This window comes from Mytilus trossulus, chromosome 2, assembly GCF_036588685.1.
Source record: "Mytilus trossulus isolate FHL-02 chromosome 2, PNRI_Mtr1.1.1.hap1, whole genome shotgun sequence".
In the NCBI taxonomy this organism is placed as follows: Eukaryota; Metazoa; Mollusca; class Bivalvia; order Mytilida; family Mytilidae; genus Mytilus; species Mytilus trossulus.
In genome coordinates this window covers 1936211-1951389 of record NC_086374.1, presented here as the reverse complement: position 1 = coordinate 1951389, position 15179 = coordinate 1936211, and the positions used below count along the sequence as shown (strand labels likewise).

General features: G+C 36.0%; 1 protein-coding gene across 2 annotated transcripts; it reads left to right on the top strand.

Annotated features, from left to right (window-relative positions):
• Nucleotides 1–7582: 7582 nt before the first annotated feature.
• On the top strand, nucleotides 7583–14866 carry LOC134706228 (heat shock 70 kDa protein 12A-like). Of its 2 annotated transcripts, none has more exons than XM_063564975.1 (5): nucleotides 7583–7640; nucleotides 10839–11196; nucleotides 11518–11745; nucleotides 12197–12353; nucleotides 13603–14866. In XM_063564975.1, exons 2-5 carry the CDS (start codon nucleotides 10861–10863, stop codon nucleotides 14673–14675), a joined length of 1794 nt encoding a protein of 597 aa, XP_063421045.1. In that variant the 5' UTR covers nucleotides 7583–7640; nucleotides 10839–10860; the 3' UTR covers nucleotides 14676–14866. The 2 variants fall into 2 exon arrangements, with proteins under 2 accessions (XP_063421045.1, XP_063421046.1); XM_063564976.1 differs by having other exon boundaries at nucleotides 7608–7711.
• Nucleotides 14867–15179: the final 313 nt, after the last annotated feature.

Here is a 15179-nt window from a genome sequence, read left to right as displayed (position 1 = left end):
AATCAGGTAATAAAAACTTCCAATGATCATACGATATCACACCACCCGGCATTCGTGCGTCGCCAACAACGCGCCGGAAGTGCAATTTGTCCAAATTACAGGCGTTTATAGTCGCCGTCAGCTGAAATTCGTAGCGGTTATCAATTAAAATAATCTAAACTATCAACCACGTTCACTCGAGATATAGTTTTTCACATTCCATTCATAAATCGCAAAAAGAAAAACCACCACTGACCTACCTTTTAAGTGATTGCACTGTGATAATCCTGACCTTCACATTTTCCAAGACTATTTTCAATGGTGGAATCCGCCATTGTTTTTTCCGGAAGTGTTCCCCTGGAGTTCAATTTCATAACATTTGCATAAAGCGCGGGAAACCGTATCACATCAATGAAAAGAACATTTCAGGAAACTGCGTAAATGACGAATTTCACATGTAAACAAATGATCCTCATAGAAACGAAGATGGCGGAATTACAATGGAAAACATTCTGGAAAATGTGAAGGTCAGGATTATTACAGTGCGATCACTTAAAAGGTAGGTCAGTAGTGGTTTTTCTTTTTGCGATTTATGAATGGAATGAGAAAAACTATATCTCGAGAGAACGCGGTTGATAGTTTAGATTATTTTTACCGATAACCGCTACGAATTTTAGCTGACGGCGACATAGTGGATTTTTAAGGACTAAACATACAAACGCAATGCATCATATACCTGTGACAATACTTTTTATCGTACTCGTATCAACTGTCAAAGCAAAATATCACAAATTAACACACTACCTTCGAAGGGAGCGAGGAAACAAAACCGGAAGTTATTTCATTTGCACGCTGCTGGTTAACTCGGCCTAAAACAAACTCGGCCTATTAAAATTAATGTTGTCGGTGCAGACGGTGCCATGCTTTTAAAAATATTGGCGACATTTATAAAATTTAGATAATTTGAGTCTCGGGATGAATAAAATGCTAGCAAAGCCTGACAAATTTCATTTTTTTTCTTAGGCATTGAAATTGAATATCAGTTAAAATAATGATGTTCCTATCAGCTGAATTTGTAGGAGGACCTCACAGCCATTAACATGTTCTAAAGCGTATAGGCTCAGTTTTTGATGGACTTGGTAAACTGACTATTTTTCCTACTTTTATTCTTAGTTATTTAAATTCTTGCCCTTTGGTGGGTTCTACGAAAAAGCGCCCGGGTAAAGAAAAAGCCCCCGAGGAAAAGAAAAAGCGCCCGGGGAAAATATATAGATTTTGTATTGGTATGAGACAATTTTGTGTCGATTATATAAGTTATGCACATTGTTGCTGGTTTTTTTTTTTATTTCAAACAAGTATTTTGCAAAATTCAGTAAATAGACATTTGTATTATAAGCACAAAACAACTTGAGAATGAATGTTTAATTTTAACAGAGACATATACAATTATATGTCTCTGATTTTAACAATAATATATGAATACTAACTATTTCGAAAGACAGATAATAATGGATCAGTTTATCCTAAAGATTTATAAAATCATTTATGTTAGACATCAAAATACATGTTTTTCAAAAACGATATCAAAATGAAAAATGCAAAAACAACTTATTTTTCACAGATAAATATTTTTTGTGAAATAACAGAATGAAATCGGTAATTGGGAAATGGACTATTCAAGTGTGTTTAATAAAATACAAAACTTGGAAAAGTGTTCACCATCCAGTTGCAAATATTAGACCTTCGAGGGCACAGCTGTTAAAATAACGAATTTTAAGTTTTGATGGAGAAAAAATATCCTTTGTGATTATTCTATACGTATACACTTGTTTATTTACTTACTTACTTAAATACAATTTTGAAATCTAAAATGTAAAAGAACAACTAAACTATCTACACACTAATTTAGATGTAGCATCGTAAATATCCCCTTTTCTATTAAGGACAAAACAAGCAATGATTTTTTTTTCAGGAAAGCATTTATTATATTCTATTCTCCCGGGCGCTTTTTCTTTTCCCGGGCGCTTCTGGTACGACCGCCTTTGGCTTGGCATTTTTGCACTGCCATTTTTTTTTTTTTTTAAATGCCAAAAAAATGGATAAGGGTACAGGAAAGAGCACTCCATTTTGTATACGAGGATTTTAACAGCTCCTACGAGTACCTCTTACTTAAAGCTAAAGTGGCTTCATTACAGATCTGAGACGGATAAGAATAATGACTCTAGAAAATTTCAAGATTATGTATAGCTCCTGTGGGCTTACAACATTTGATGAGTGTCAAAAAATCTAAGTATTCTTTCAGGCATGTAAATATTATGGATGTTCCACAGGTAAAGTCAATCCGTAACGGTAAAATCATACTTGTACCACAATTTGTAGACTACAGTCCCCCTTTTTTATTTTTCATTTCTGTCTAAATAATTTTTCATTATATGATGTAATTATTGTACAGCAATAAGAAATTTTTATTCATATTGTGAACCAAAATACTTAGAAGAGGTTTACTTCATCATTACCAGAATATATACAACAAATTACAGCTAGAGCTGATCAATGAGTTTTCACGAATGTGACCTACCGAAATAGACTATTTACCGGCTTTGTAATAACATTGAGGAGACACACGACGGGTGCCACGTGTGGAGAAGGATATACTTACCCTTCCGAAGCCCCTAATATATCACCCCCAGTTTTGGTGGGATTTGTGTTGCTTTTGTAGCCCTATTTGTGACTTTTTTTTACCTATTGTGTCTGTTTATTTAGTTCACACATCGTTGTCAATATACATGATGGAATTTGATGTGACTGTCATACAAGTTCGTGGTTTAGCTAGCTTTGAAACCAGGTTAAAGCAACCATTATTTACATAAGAAAATGCCTGTACCAAGTCAGGAATATGACAGTAAGAGTTGTTATCCATTCGTTTGATGGGTTTGAGCTTTTGATTTTTTCATTCGATTAGTTACTTTGCGTTTTGAAATTCTTCGGAGTTCGTTTTTTTTTTGTGATTTTACTTTTTTTAATAAGAATATTATTAATGCGCGGATGTTTAAAAAGGGAGGATCTGCGACAATCCTGGATATTCTCGCAGAGTTAGTTAGTAGATGTAAGAAGATGTGGTATGAGTGCTAATGAGATAACGCACTGTCCAAGTACAATTTGTACATGTAAACCATTATAGGTCAAAGTACGGTCTTCAACTCGGAGCCTTTGCTCACACCGAACATCAAGCAGTTATAAAGGACTAAAACATGACTGTGTAAAACCATTCAAACGGAAAAACCAATGGTCGTTTGTCTCAACTAAATATACACTGGCCGAATTCACTTGAAACTCTCGAGTTTACTTTACTAACTCGGGTTTCAACAATGCGATTTTACTTGAACCACTCGTAAGTACTCTGGTTCCAACCCTCACCGAGACAGGGTTAAACTCGAGAAACTCTCAAATGACGTCAAACCAATGAGAATATTTTATTTGTTATGCTTGGTCAGGGCCTTACCCTAGAGTTACTACTGTGAAATAACTCAGACAATCCCGATTTATTTGAGAAACAAAGAATAGACGAGACTGTTGCTTGCATAAATAACACCTACAATGACATTGAAAAAATATTAAAAGCATAAAAAACAACACTTACGACTATAGATAAAGCAAGACAAAGACCTTTCAAACAAAACTAGGGATAACATAGCCAATCTATGCACTGCTAGGACAATAAAATCGATCGATGCACTGCTAGGACAATCAGTACAACCAATCGACAGAGCAAATCGATACAGTGCCATGACAAAGCAACCAATAGATAGAACCAATCGATAAACCGCCATGACAATAAAAATAATCGACAGAGCCCATCGAGGCACTGCCAAGATAATATAACCAATTGACATAACCAATCGATTTACTGCAGGACTATACAACCAATTGACAGAGCCAATAGATACACTGCCATGACAATACAACCAGTCGACAGAGCCAATCGATGCACTGCCAAGACAATACAACCAGTCGACAGAGCTAATCGATACACTGCCGGGACAATACCACCAGTCGACAGAGCCAAACGATACAGTGCCATGCCAATACAACCAGTCGACAGAGCCAATCGATACACTGCCAGGACAATACCACGAGTCGACAGAGCCAATCGATACAGTGCAATGACAATACAACCAGTCGACAGAGCCAATCGATACACTGCCAGGACAATACAACCAGTCGACAGAGCCAATCGATACAGTGCCATGACAATACAACCAGTCGACAGAGCCAATCGATACACTGCCAGGACAATACAACCAATAGACATAACCAATCGATACAGTGCCAAGACAAAACAACCAGTCGACAGAGCCAATCGATACACTGCCAGGACAATACAACCAGTCGACAGAGCCAATCGATACACTGCCAGGACAATACAACCAATAGACATAACCAATCGATACACTGCCAGGACAATACAACCAGTCGACAGAGCCAATCGATACACTGCCGGGACAATACTACCAGTCGACAGAGCCAATCGATACAGTGCCATGACAATACAACCAGTCGACAGAGCCAATCGATACACTGCCAGGAAAATACCACCAGTCGACAGAGCCAATCGATACAGTGCCATGACAATACAACCAGTCGACAGAGCAAATCGATACACCGCCAGGACAATACAACCAATCGACAGAGCCAATCAATCCAATCGATACACTGCCAGGACAATACAACCAAAAGACAGAGCCAATCGATACACTGCCAGGACAATAACACCAATAAACAGAGCCAATCGGTGCACTGCCAAGACAATACAACCAATCGACAGAGCCAATCGATACAGTACCAGGACAATACCACCAGTCGACAGAGCCAATTGACACAGTGCAAAGACAACACAACCAATCGACATAGCAAAACGAGGCACTGCAAGGACAATACAACCAAATCAACCAATCGACACACTGCCAGGACAATACAACCAGTAGACATAACCAATCGATGCACTGCCAGGACAATACAACCAGTCGACAGAGCCAATCGATACACCGCCAGGACAATACCACCAGTCGACAGAGCCAATCGATACACCGCCAGGACAATACAACCAGTCGACAGAGCCAATCGATACACTGCCACGACAATACAACCATTCGACAGAGCCAATCGATACAGTGCCACGACAATACCACCAGTCGACAGAGCCAATCGATACACTGCCACGACAATACAACCATTCGACAGAGCCAATCGATACACTGCCACGACAATACAACCAGTCGACAGAGCCAATCGATACACTGCAACGACAATACAACCAGTCGACAGAGCCAATCGATACAGTGCCACGACAATACAACCAGTCGACAGAGCCAATCGATACACTGCCACGACAATACAACCATTCGACAGAGCCAATCGATACAGTGCCACGACAATACAACCAGTCGACAGAGCCAATCGATACACTGCCACGACAATACAACCATTCGACAGAGCCAATCGATACAGTGCCACGACAATACAACCAGTCGACAGAGCCAATCGATACACTGCCACGACAATACAACCATTCGACAGAGCCATTCGATACAGTGCCATGACAATACCACCAGTCGACAGAACCAATCGGTGCACTGCCAAGACAATACAACCAGTCGACAGAGCCAACTGATGAACTGCCAGGACAATACAACCAATCAACAGGGCCTCTCGATATACTGCAAGGACAATACAACAAAATAAAAGTGCTAGGACGATACAACCAAATACAACCAATCGACAGAGCAAATCAATACAGTGACATGACAAAGCAACCAAAAGATAGAGCCAATCGATAAACCGCCATGACAATAAACCAAATAGACAGAGCCAATCGGTGCACTGCCTAGACAATATAAACCAATTGACGTTACCAATCGAAAGAGCCGATAGATACACTGCCATGACAATACAAGTAGTCGACAGAGCCAATCGATACAGTGCCATGACAATACAACTCATTGACATAACCTATCGATGTACTGTCGGGACAATACAACTCATCGACATAGCCAATCGATGCACTGCCAGGACAATACAACCAATGGACATATAAAATTGAGAATGGAAATGGGGAATGTGTCAAAGAGACAACAACCCGACCATAGAAAAAACAACAGCAGAAGGTCACCAACAGGTCTTCAATGTAGCGAGATATTTCCCGCACTCGGAGGCGTCCTTCAGCTGGCCCCTAAAAAATATATTTCAGCGATAACGAACGCCATCCTAATTTCCAAATTGTACACAAGAAACTAAAATTAAAATAATACAAGACTAACATAGGCCAGAGGCTCTTGACGGGACAGGCGCAAAAATACGTCGGGGTTAAACATGTTTATGCGATCTCAACCCTCCCCCTATACCTCTAGCCAATGTAGAAAAGTAAACGCATAACAATACGCACATTTAAAATTCAATTCAAGAGCATTCCTAGTCGATGTCAGAAGATGTAACCAAAGAAAATAAACAAAATGACAATAATACATAAATAACAACAGACTACTAGCAGTTAACTGACATGCCAGCTCCAGACTTCAATTATACTGATTGAAAGATTATGATTTCATCATATGAATATCAGGCACAATCCTTCCCGTTACGGGTTTAGTATCATACCATCATAACATATATGAGAAGCTCGATGAGAAGAAGATAATCCGTGTCATGCCAACAACTGGTTTTTGAATCAATGTGTTTAGTTCCGATGCAAAGACCCTATAAGTGAATCAATATTAACGCCAAAATATGCAATCTTTAATGACCTGACAACAGTATCGTAACTATGTCCCTTCTTGATAAGTCTATTTAAAGGTTTTGTTAGTTTCTGAGGTGAATACTGATATGTTTGTGCTTTATAAAGACTATTTCCATAAAAAAATGGATGTAAAATATTTGAACGTATAAGAAGTCTGCATGTTGAGCTATATTTACGAATGATGTCCTTATACCGATGATAAAATTTAGTAAATGTTTTGACTAGTTTGTGATATCGAAAACCCTGGTGTAATAATTTTTCAGTAAAACATTAAAATGTAAACGTGGTAACATACACAAGCGAATCGTACAAGTTGAGACTTTATAAAGATCTTATCTTCACAGAAATTAATTAATTTAATTAATTAATGTCAAAATACCTAAGAGGATTGCCCCCCCCCCCCCCCCCGAGGGAGGCTACCTCTCAGGAGGCTATCTTTTCCCCATACGGTTAAGTCGCCAGAACCCCCACTTTCCCTACTACTTTTATCATACAAATCATGATTATGCTAACCGTTGACGTTGCTCAATAATACTAATCACCGCTACTATTGAGAAGGTTATTGTTTTTACCAAAGAAAAATACCCTTATGATTACAACAAGTACGTCATATATTTATATTTGTTTTTGGGCTTAATTCTTTTTTTGTGTTCTCATTTAAGAGTAAAATATTGCATGCACAACGTACATCTGTTGTGGTAGTTCGTTAATGTCCAAATTACATCTGAGCGGATGCTTATACTGTACTACATGTAATTATATATTTTTATTGGTATTTATTTAGTGAATTACTTACTTTTCTCTCAAAGGGGGATAATCCCTAAAGGTTAAAGATAACAAAATGAAGGAAGTAAATCCTTTCATTCAGGTATTATGATATTTTTATGATTTTTATTGAACTTTTTGCATGACTTCATTCTTAACAGACATAACTTGAGCGTAAGTTTTTATTAAGGTAAGATAAGGTAACATAATGCATATCAAATGTGTTATTTCGAGATAACAAGTGGTCAACTTTCGACTTTCGTTTTTATTACATTGGTAGAAATCGTGTTGAACATTTTAAACTATTGAGAGAATTCAGAGATTTAGTTAGGTTTGTACAGCAAATAAACGAACACTCATTGTTGATTGCAATAATTGATAAACAATACGGCGGGGGCGGTTTCGATTTTTTCTTTATTTATGACGCTTATTGCATTTTTTTTCTTAGGAGAACCATTTCAATAAGTGAGAGAGCTTCTGTTGGCTAACATTGTCTGGAGGTATAGTGTTGATATTGAAAAGTGTTAAATGTCAACCTAGTTGAAACGACTATCAAAATCATTTCATCTATCAAAATCATTTCATTTATCTAAAGCACCCAAGGGTTTATTCATACATTTTAAAAGTTATGCTTTTTAAAATGCTTTACTACGATAACTTATTATAATGTATAGCCAGTCAAATAGTATATAACTAGTAGCGTACTTAGATCGGAAGCTGAAATAAAAAACGAAATTTTATGAGTTGATTCTCAACTTTGATTAGACTTGGGTCAATTAAGCGCACATACATTGTTGAAGACTTCTATAGATATCGTTGTTCTACTGTCTTTGAGATACAGTCTATTGTAAGAAAATTTTAGCAGGCATCATCAGCTCAGTAGTCGGGAATAGTCGAGGGTATCACCATCTCGGTAGACTGGTATAGTTGAGGGTATCATCAGCTCAGTAGTCGGGTATAGTTGAGGGTATCATCAGTTCAGTAGTCGGGTATAGTCCAGGGTATCACCAGCTCAGTAGTCGGGTATAGTCGAGGGTATCATCAGCTCAGTAGTCGGGTATAGTCGAGGGTATCATCAGCTCAGTAGTCGGGTATAGTCGAGGGTATCACCAGATCAGTACACGGGTATAGTCGAGGGTATCACCAGATCAGTAGACGGGTATAGTCGAGGGTATCATCAGCTCAGTAGTCGGGTATAGTCGAGGGTATCACCAGCTCAGTAGTCGGGTATAGTTGAGGGTATCATCATCTCAGTAGTCGGGTATAGTCGAGGGTATCATAAGCTCAGTAGTCGGGTATAGTCGAGGGTATCATCAGCTCAGTAGTCGGATATAGTCGAGGGTATCATCAGCTCAGTAGTCGGGTATTGTCGAGGGTATCATCATCTCAGAAGTCGGGTATAGTCGAGAGTATCATCAGCTCAGTAGTCGGGTATAGTCGAGGGTATCATCAGCTCAGTAGTCAGTACTTCAGTACTTACGGGGCGCCGAATGGGACTCTTGTGGTTTTGTACTCAAAATTCAATTTTGTACGGACAAAAGTGACTTTTGTTCAACAAAAATGAGTTCAGTTTAGCAAAATTTGTATCATACTACAAATTTAAAATTTTGTATATCAGCGGACAAAAGTCACTTTTGTCATGACAAAATTCATTTTTGTTACACAGACTTGACTTTCGCTACCTAATTTGAAAATTGGGCGACAAAAGTCAATTTTGTATTCAAATTAGTTTAGTTTGGTTTCTGTGAACTAATTTGCATACAAAATCGACTTTTGTTACACAAAATTGACTGTTGTGAGACAAAATTGACAAAATTGACATTTGTGAGACAAAATTGCCAAAATTGACTTTTGTCTCAACAAAATTGACAAAATTGACTTTTGTGAGACAAAATTGACAAAATTGACTTTTGTGAGACAAAATTGACAAAATTGACTTTTGTGAGACAAAATTGACCAATGTGATCAACAAAATTGACAAAATTGACCAATGTGATCAACAAAATTGACAAAATTGACTTTTGTGAGACAAAATTGACCAATGTGAGACAAAATTGACTTTTGTGAGACAAAATTGACAAAATTGTCTGAACAAAATTGACAAAATTGACTTTTGTCTCAACAAAATTGACAAAATTGAATTTTGTCTCAACAAAATTGATTTTTGTCTCACGAAAGTCAATTTTGTCTCATAAAAGTCAATTTTGTTGGTACAATATTGAATTTTGTCGTTACAAAATTGAATTTTGTCGTAACAAAAATGACTTTTGTCTCAACAAAATTGACAAAATTGACTTTTGTCTCAACAAAATTGACTTTTGTCTCAACAAAATTGACTTTTGTCTCAACAAAATTGACAAAATTAAATTTTGTCTCACAAAATTGAATTTTGTCTCAACAAAATTGACAAAATTAAATTTTGTCTCAATTTAAGTCAATTTTGTCTCACAAAAGTTAATTTTGTCTCACAAAAGTCAATTTTGTCTCACACAATTGACTTTTGTGATTTAATTTCCATATCAGGTAACAAAAGTCAATTTTGTCTCACAAAAGTCAATTTTGTCTCACACAATTGACTTTTGTGATTTAATTTCCATATCAGGTAACAAAAGTCAATTTTGTATGCAAACATATTTGCATACCTCATATTTGCATACCTTTTAGATAAAATTGACTTTTGTCATGACAAATATGAATTTTGTCTACAAAAATGAATTTTGTCTACAAAAATGAATTTTGTCATGAAAAAAATGAATTTTGTCATGAAAAAAATGAATTTTGTCTACACAAATGAATTTTGTCATCACAACATTGAAGTTCTCACAAAACAAGTCTGTAGCACATAGTTTTGTAAGACAAAAATGATTTTGTTATGACAGAATTGAATTTTGTACAAAACCACAAGAGTCCCATTCGGCGCCCCGTAGTACTGACATGAATTAACAAACTTTACTAAAATTGTCCGTTTATAAATTTTGAAATTATTAAGAAACTAAGGTTTCAATTCCCTCAGGCAAAGCTGGCTTTAGATGAATTTGGCTATTTATTTTGGGTACTTTTGAAATATAGCTCTTCAACGGTTTCGGTACTTATACATCTTCGGATTTCAAATGTGTGGCTTAGAGCGTTTCGGATGAAGGTAAATCCAGAAAAGCGCTTCGGATGCAAGAAAATATTTAACGTGTTGTTTTCATTTTTTAGTTCTAACGTCAACTATCATCCATATTTCATATCCAATTCATACCATTACATCGTGAAATACATGTTTAATGGTGAACTCTCTTGATATCATCTCTTGCAGAAGTTATGTTTTTGAAGTTGATATGGGAAGAAAACAAAACGCGTTAGTCGTTGTAGCTATAGACTTTGGAACAACATATTCTGGATATGCTTATTCATTTCGTGATGAATACAAGAAAGATCACACAAAGATATACAGTAACGAAAACTGGCAGTCAGGAGACGGACTTATAACAGCAAAGGCACCAACAGCTATATTGTTTGACGAGGATGGAAAACTTGATAGTTTTGGATACGATGCAGAAAGAACATATTCCGAGCTCCTAGAGGGAGGAGATGCCGATGGATACAGTTATTTCTCAAGGTTTAAAATGAAGTTGTTTCAAGATGAGTCTGTCCTACAGCTTCCAATATCAAGAGTTAGTGCTAAATTGTTTGAATGATAACTTAACTTTAAGTGATAGTTTTATATTTTCAATGTTAGCCTCCTTTATTATAAGAATTAATCACTATTTACACAAAATGGAATGTATGTTAATTCTTCTTAAGGAGTAAATTTATTTGACCATTACTGATTCGAAAACTAGACTTAACCGTTATATACTTTATATGATATATTTGGTATGCTTGTTTTACAGACCAAAGGAAAAAGATGTGAACAATAAATCACCAAACGACCTTCAACTATGAGCTAAATCCGTTTTTTACGGTGAGGTATAAAAAAAAGTGTTTATTTTTAGAGAAAAAACAGAATATCAAGAGACCTGATTTTAGAAGACGTTACCGGTAAAGGGATGAAAGCGCTTAAAGTTTTCTCGGAGTCAATTGGATTTTTGAAAAACCATTTTCTACAGTCCTGCAAAGTAGCCAATTTCAAATTGAATGAAAGTGATATTCACTGGGTCTTAACAGTACCGGCGATTTGGAAAGACAACGCAAAACAATTCATGAGGGAAGCAGCAAAGGAGGTAATATATATATACTTCATAATTTGAACACAAGAAACTATTGAATCTGGTTCCATTTTGGTTTTGCTTTTAAAGCTCAAACTCAATATTTTTTTCTTTATTTGTAACGTATCGGTCAATGACCATTCCTGTGTGGATCTATGTTTGAAATGTTATTTCTTTTCTTCCATGAGAAATTATATATACCAAAATTACAAGATCTTATATTTTGTTAAAATCATGAAAATCATGCACAGTGTTGTTATCTTTTTAAAATTCAATTTGGGTTACACACTTGTATTGAGTCCTGTCTGCCTGTAAGGCAAAACACTCGTGATAATCAAATCACTTGGGTGCGTCTAAGTGTAAATAGATTTTTTTTTAAATTCTAAGTTGATTTAAAAAAGAGAGAAATGCAAGTTTCAAGTCGCAAATTCGAAATCATACCACATCTCCTTGCAATATATTTAAGGCTGGTATAAACGAAGACCTCCTGACTCTTGCTTATGAACCGGAAGCGGCCGCCATTTATTGCAAAGAGGCAACTGTGCAGAGAAAAGAAGGAACAGAGGGATGTAGTCTTCAATCTTTTGAACCAGGTCATCAGTTCTTGGTTCTAGACTGTGGAGGTATTTATTGTTTTATTTAAATATAACTATTCCTTTTAAGCGTGGCTACTAAGTATCATTTGGTCTTTTGCGGAGAGTTGCCGCATTGACAATCGTACCACCTCTATAAATATAAAAAAGAAGATCTGGTATGATTGCCAATGAGACAACTGTCCACAAGAGACCAAAATGACACAGACATTAACAATTATAGGTCACCGTGGCATACATCCTTCAACAATGAGCAAAACCAATACTGCATTGTCAACTGGAACAGACCTCGAAATCACAAATTCAGAACAATTCAAATGAAAAAATAACGGGCTTATTAATCTAATATAAACCCTTTTCCATACCTGATATAAAATGAGATTTACTAACTTTTTATTTTGATTAAGCACATCGATGTGTAGTTCACAACAAGATAAAAATGAAATCAATCCGGAATAAAATTGCTACTTAAAAATATAAATCATATTGCAAAAGAGGATGTTGCAAATATAATATTATTAAAGTTGTGGTAAATACTCTATATACAGTTGTCAAATATTTGAGACGAGAGTCCGTCCGTTCGGTGTGCCGGTTGAGTTGTTTAATCAAATGACGTTTTACGAGAGCATTAGATGTCGAATTCATGTTCACCGATTTGAACTAAAATTCTCAAATTTGATTAAAAGCATATTTAAAGTTATATTCATATCACAAAGAGGTTCAAAATAATCAATTAACAATGCATGGTCTCAATGATATATATATCAGCATTTGGTGTGTATTTTTGTCTAGACGTCATATTATTAACCGTCGAAATGACCCTTGAAAATTTCCGACGGAAATATAACCCGATGTGAATATAGATATGAATATAAATAGCGACCATGTGCAATGTTCAGTATTTTAACATTCTTTACGTTTAAATATATAAATGCAGGCTTAACCTATCTACAGATAAGGGGTTACATTGAAGGTCATATGAATACGGATTCAATGAGATCGAATTATTTACTTGTAAGTAAATAATTTATCAGCTATGTTTCGTAGCTTATTAGTATTTTGACAGCTATTCTTCGTAGCTAATACCTCTAATGGATTTCAAAAGCCAATTTTAAAATACCTTTCGTTATTGCTATATTCTTTATTTTATCAATACCAACAGTAAAAGCTTTCTCTGTATTTTAGTAATAAGGAGCCAATTTCCATATGTCAATTACTCTTATTTTCAACGATCTTATTGTATAATACCACAGATAATTTAGTTGTCTAACCATTGCAGGTGGAACCATTGATGTGACGACATATGAAGTACAAAATGATTCTGTCCTTAAAGAACTAAGCGAACCAAGCGGAGGTCCTTGGGGAGGAACTTATGTTGATCAAGAGTATGAAAGTTTTTTAAAGGATTTATTTGGTAAGGATGTATGGGAAACGTACACTAAAGAATGTCCAGAAGATATCTTAGAAATCAAAAGAAAGTTTGAAGCAAAGAAAAGAGGTACTAAAGAATCACAAAAAACAAAGACAACTATTCCATATCCTGCATCTCTATTTCGTACATACTGTGATATTCGCAAATCTGACTCCATACAAGAAGACCTAAAGAAATCAGTTCATAGCAAAACAGTCACTGTTTCCAATGAAAAGCTTCGATATGAGCATAAAATCATTAAACAGTTCTTTGCAAAATCAATTGATTCGATAATTTCACATGTTAGAGATCTGTTAGCAACATCTAAGCGACAGAGAAGACATATAGACTCTATACTAATGGTTGGAGGCTTTTCTGATTCACCAATATTAGTTGAACGAGTAAAAAGGGAATTTTCAAATCTCGTAATTATTAGTCCACAAGATGCAGTTTTAGCTGTTCTAAAAGGAGCAGTTATGTTTGGACACAATCCGGAACTAATCAGTGAGCGCATTTGTCCGCGAACATATGGCATAACTGTAAACATGCCATATGACGACCGGAGACATCCAGCAATGCTTAAATGTTTAATTGAAGGACGAGAAATATGCAGCGACATATTCAAAACAATGGCAAGGAAAGGTGACCCTCTTACAGTTGGGAAAACTACGTATACGATGTTGTGTAGTCCGACTAGGTCAACTGACACTGAGGCAACGGTTGAAGTGTATCAGTCTGAAAACGTAAACCCAATATACACCATCGATAAAGGTGTTAGTCGTTTAGGAATATTAACTGTTCCTATTCCGGACGTTGAACGTGGTAAGAGTAGGCGTATTAAAGTAGAAATGCATTTTGGGTACACAGAACTACAGGTAACAGCCTCTGAAGAAGACACAAATCGGAAAGCTGAAGCTACCTTTGAATGCCTAATGAAATGAAATATAATCTATCAGTTTTACAAAACGTTGACGGAAAGAGGATTTCCCCCTGAAAACGTATACATATTCTTGGTAATGAAATTATCTTATAAAAATGGACAAAAAATGATTAAAACCTGTTAAGATTTTTTTAATTTATATTTTAGGAAAAATGCTCATGTTATTTTACAGTAAAGCTTGTTATATGTTGAGTGTTATTTGTAATACGTTTGTGAGTATGCCAGAATTTCCGAAAGCACGAACCCCTTGTAAAGGAAGTCTGGTTTGGATTATGTGGGATGCAGATACAATGTTACACGTCTCATAACTTTTAAGCAAATAACTGGAACATAAACTATTGTTGACGATACTAAAGTGGGATATCTGCGATTTTAAATTCTGGTTCAGTCAAAACATTTCTTTCTAAACTGTACATGGCTACGAGAGTTTATTGCCAATTGTGTACATGGATCGTGTCTCGGGATTTTCTAATACCAAGAAGGATATATTTATTATTCTGAATAA

What these genes read in the sequence shown, in the direction of transcription:
- LOC134706228 (XM_063564975.1), top strand. Translation starts at nt 10,861, where the DNA reads ATGGGAAGAAAACAAAACGCGTTAGTCGTTGTAGCTATAGACTTTGGA. An exon ending in TACAGCTTCCAATATCAAGA is followed by an intron (nt 11,197 to 11,517) that starts GTTAGTGCTAAA and finishes GTTTATTTTTAG; the next exon opens with AGAAAAAACAGAATATCAAG. An exon ending in TGAGGGAAGCAGCAAAGGAG is followed by an intron (nt 11,746 to 12,196) that starts GTAATATATATA and finishes AATATATTTAAG; the next exon opens with GCTGGTATAAACGAAGACCT.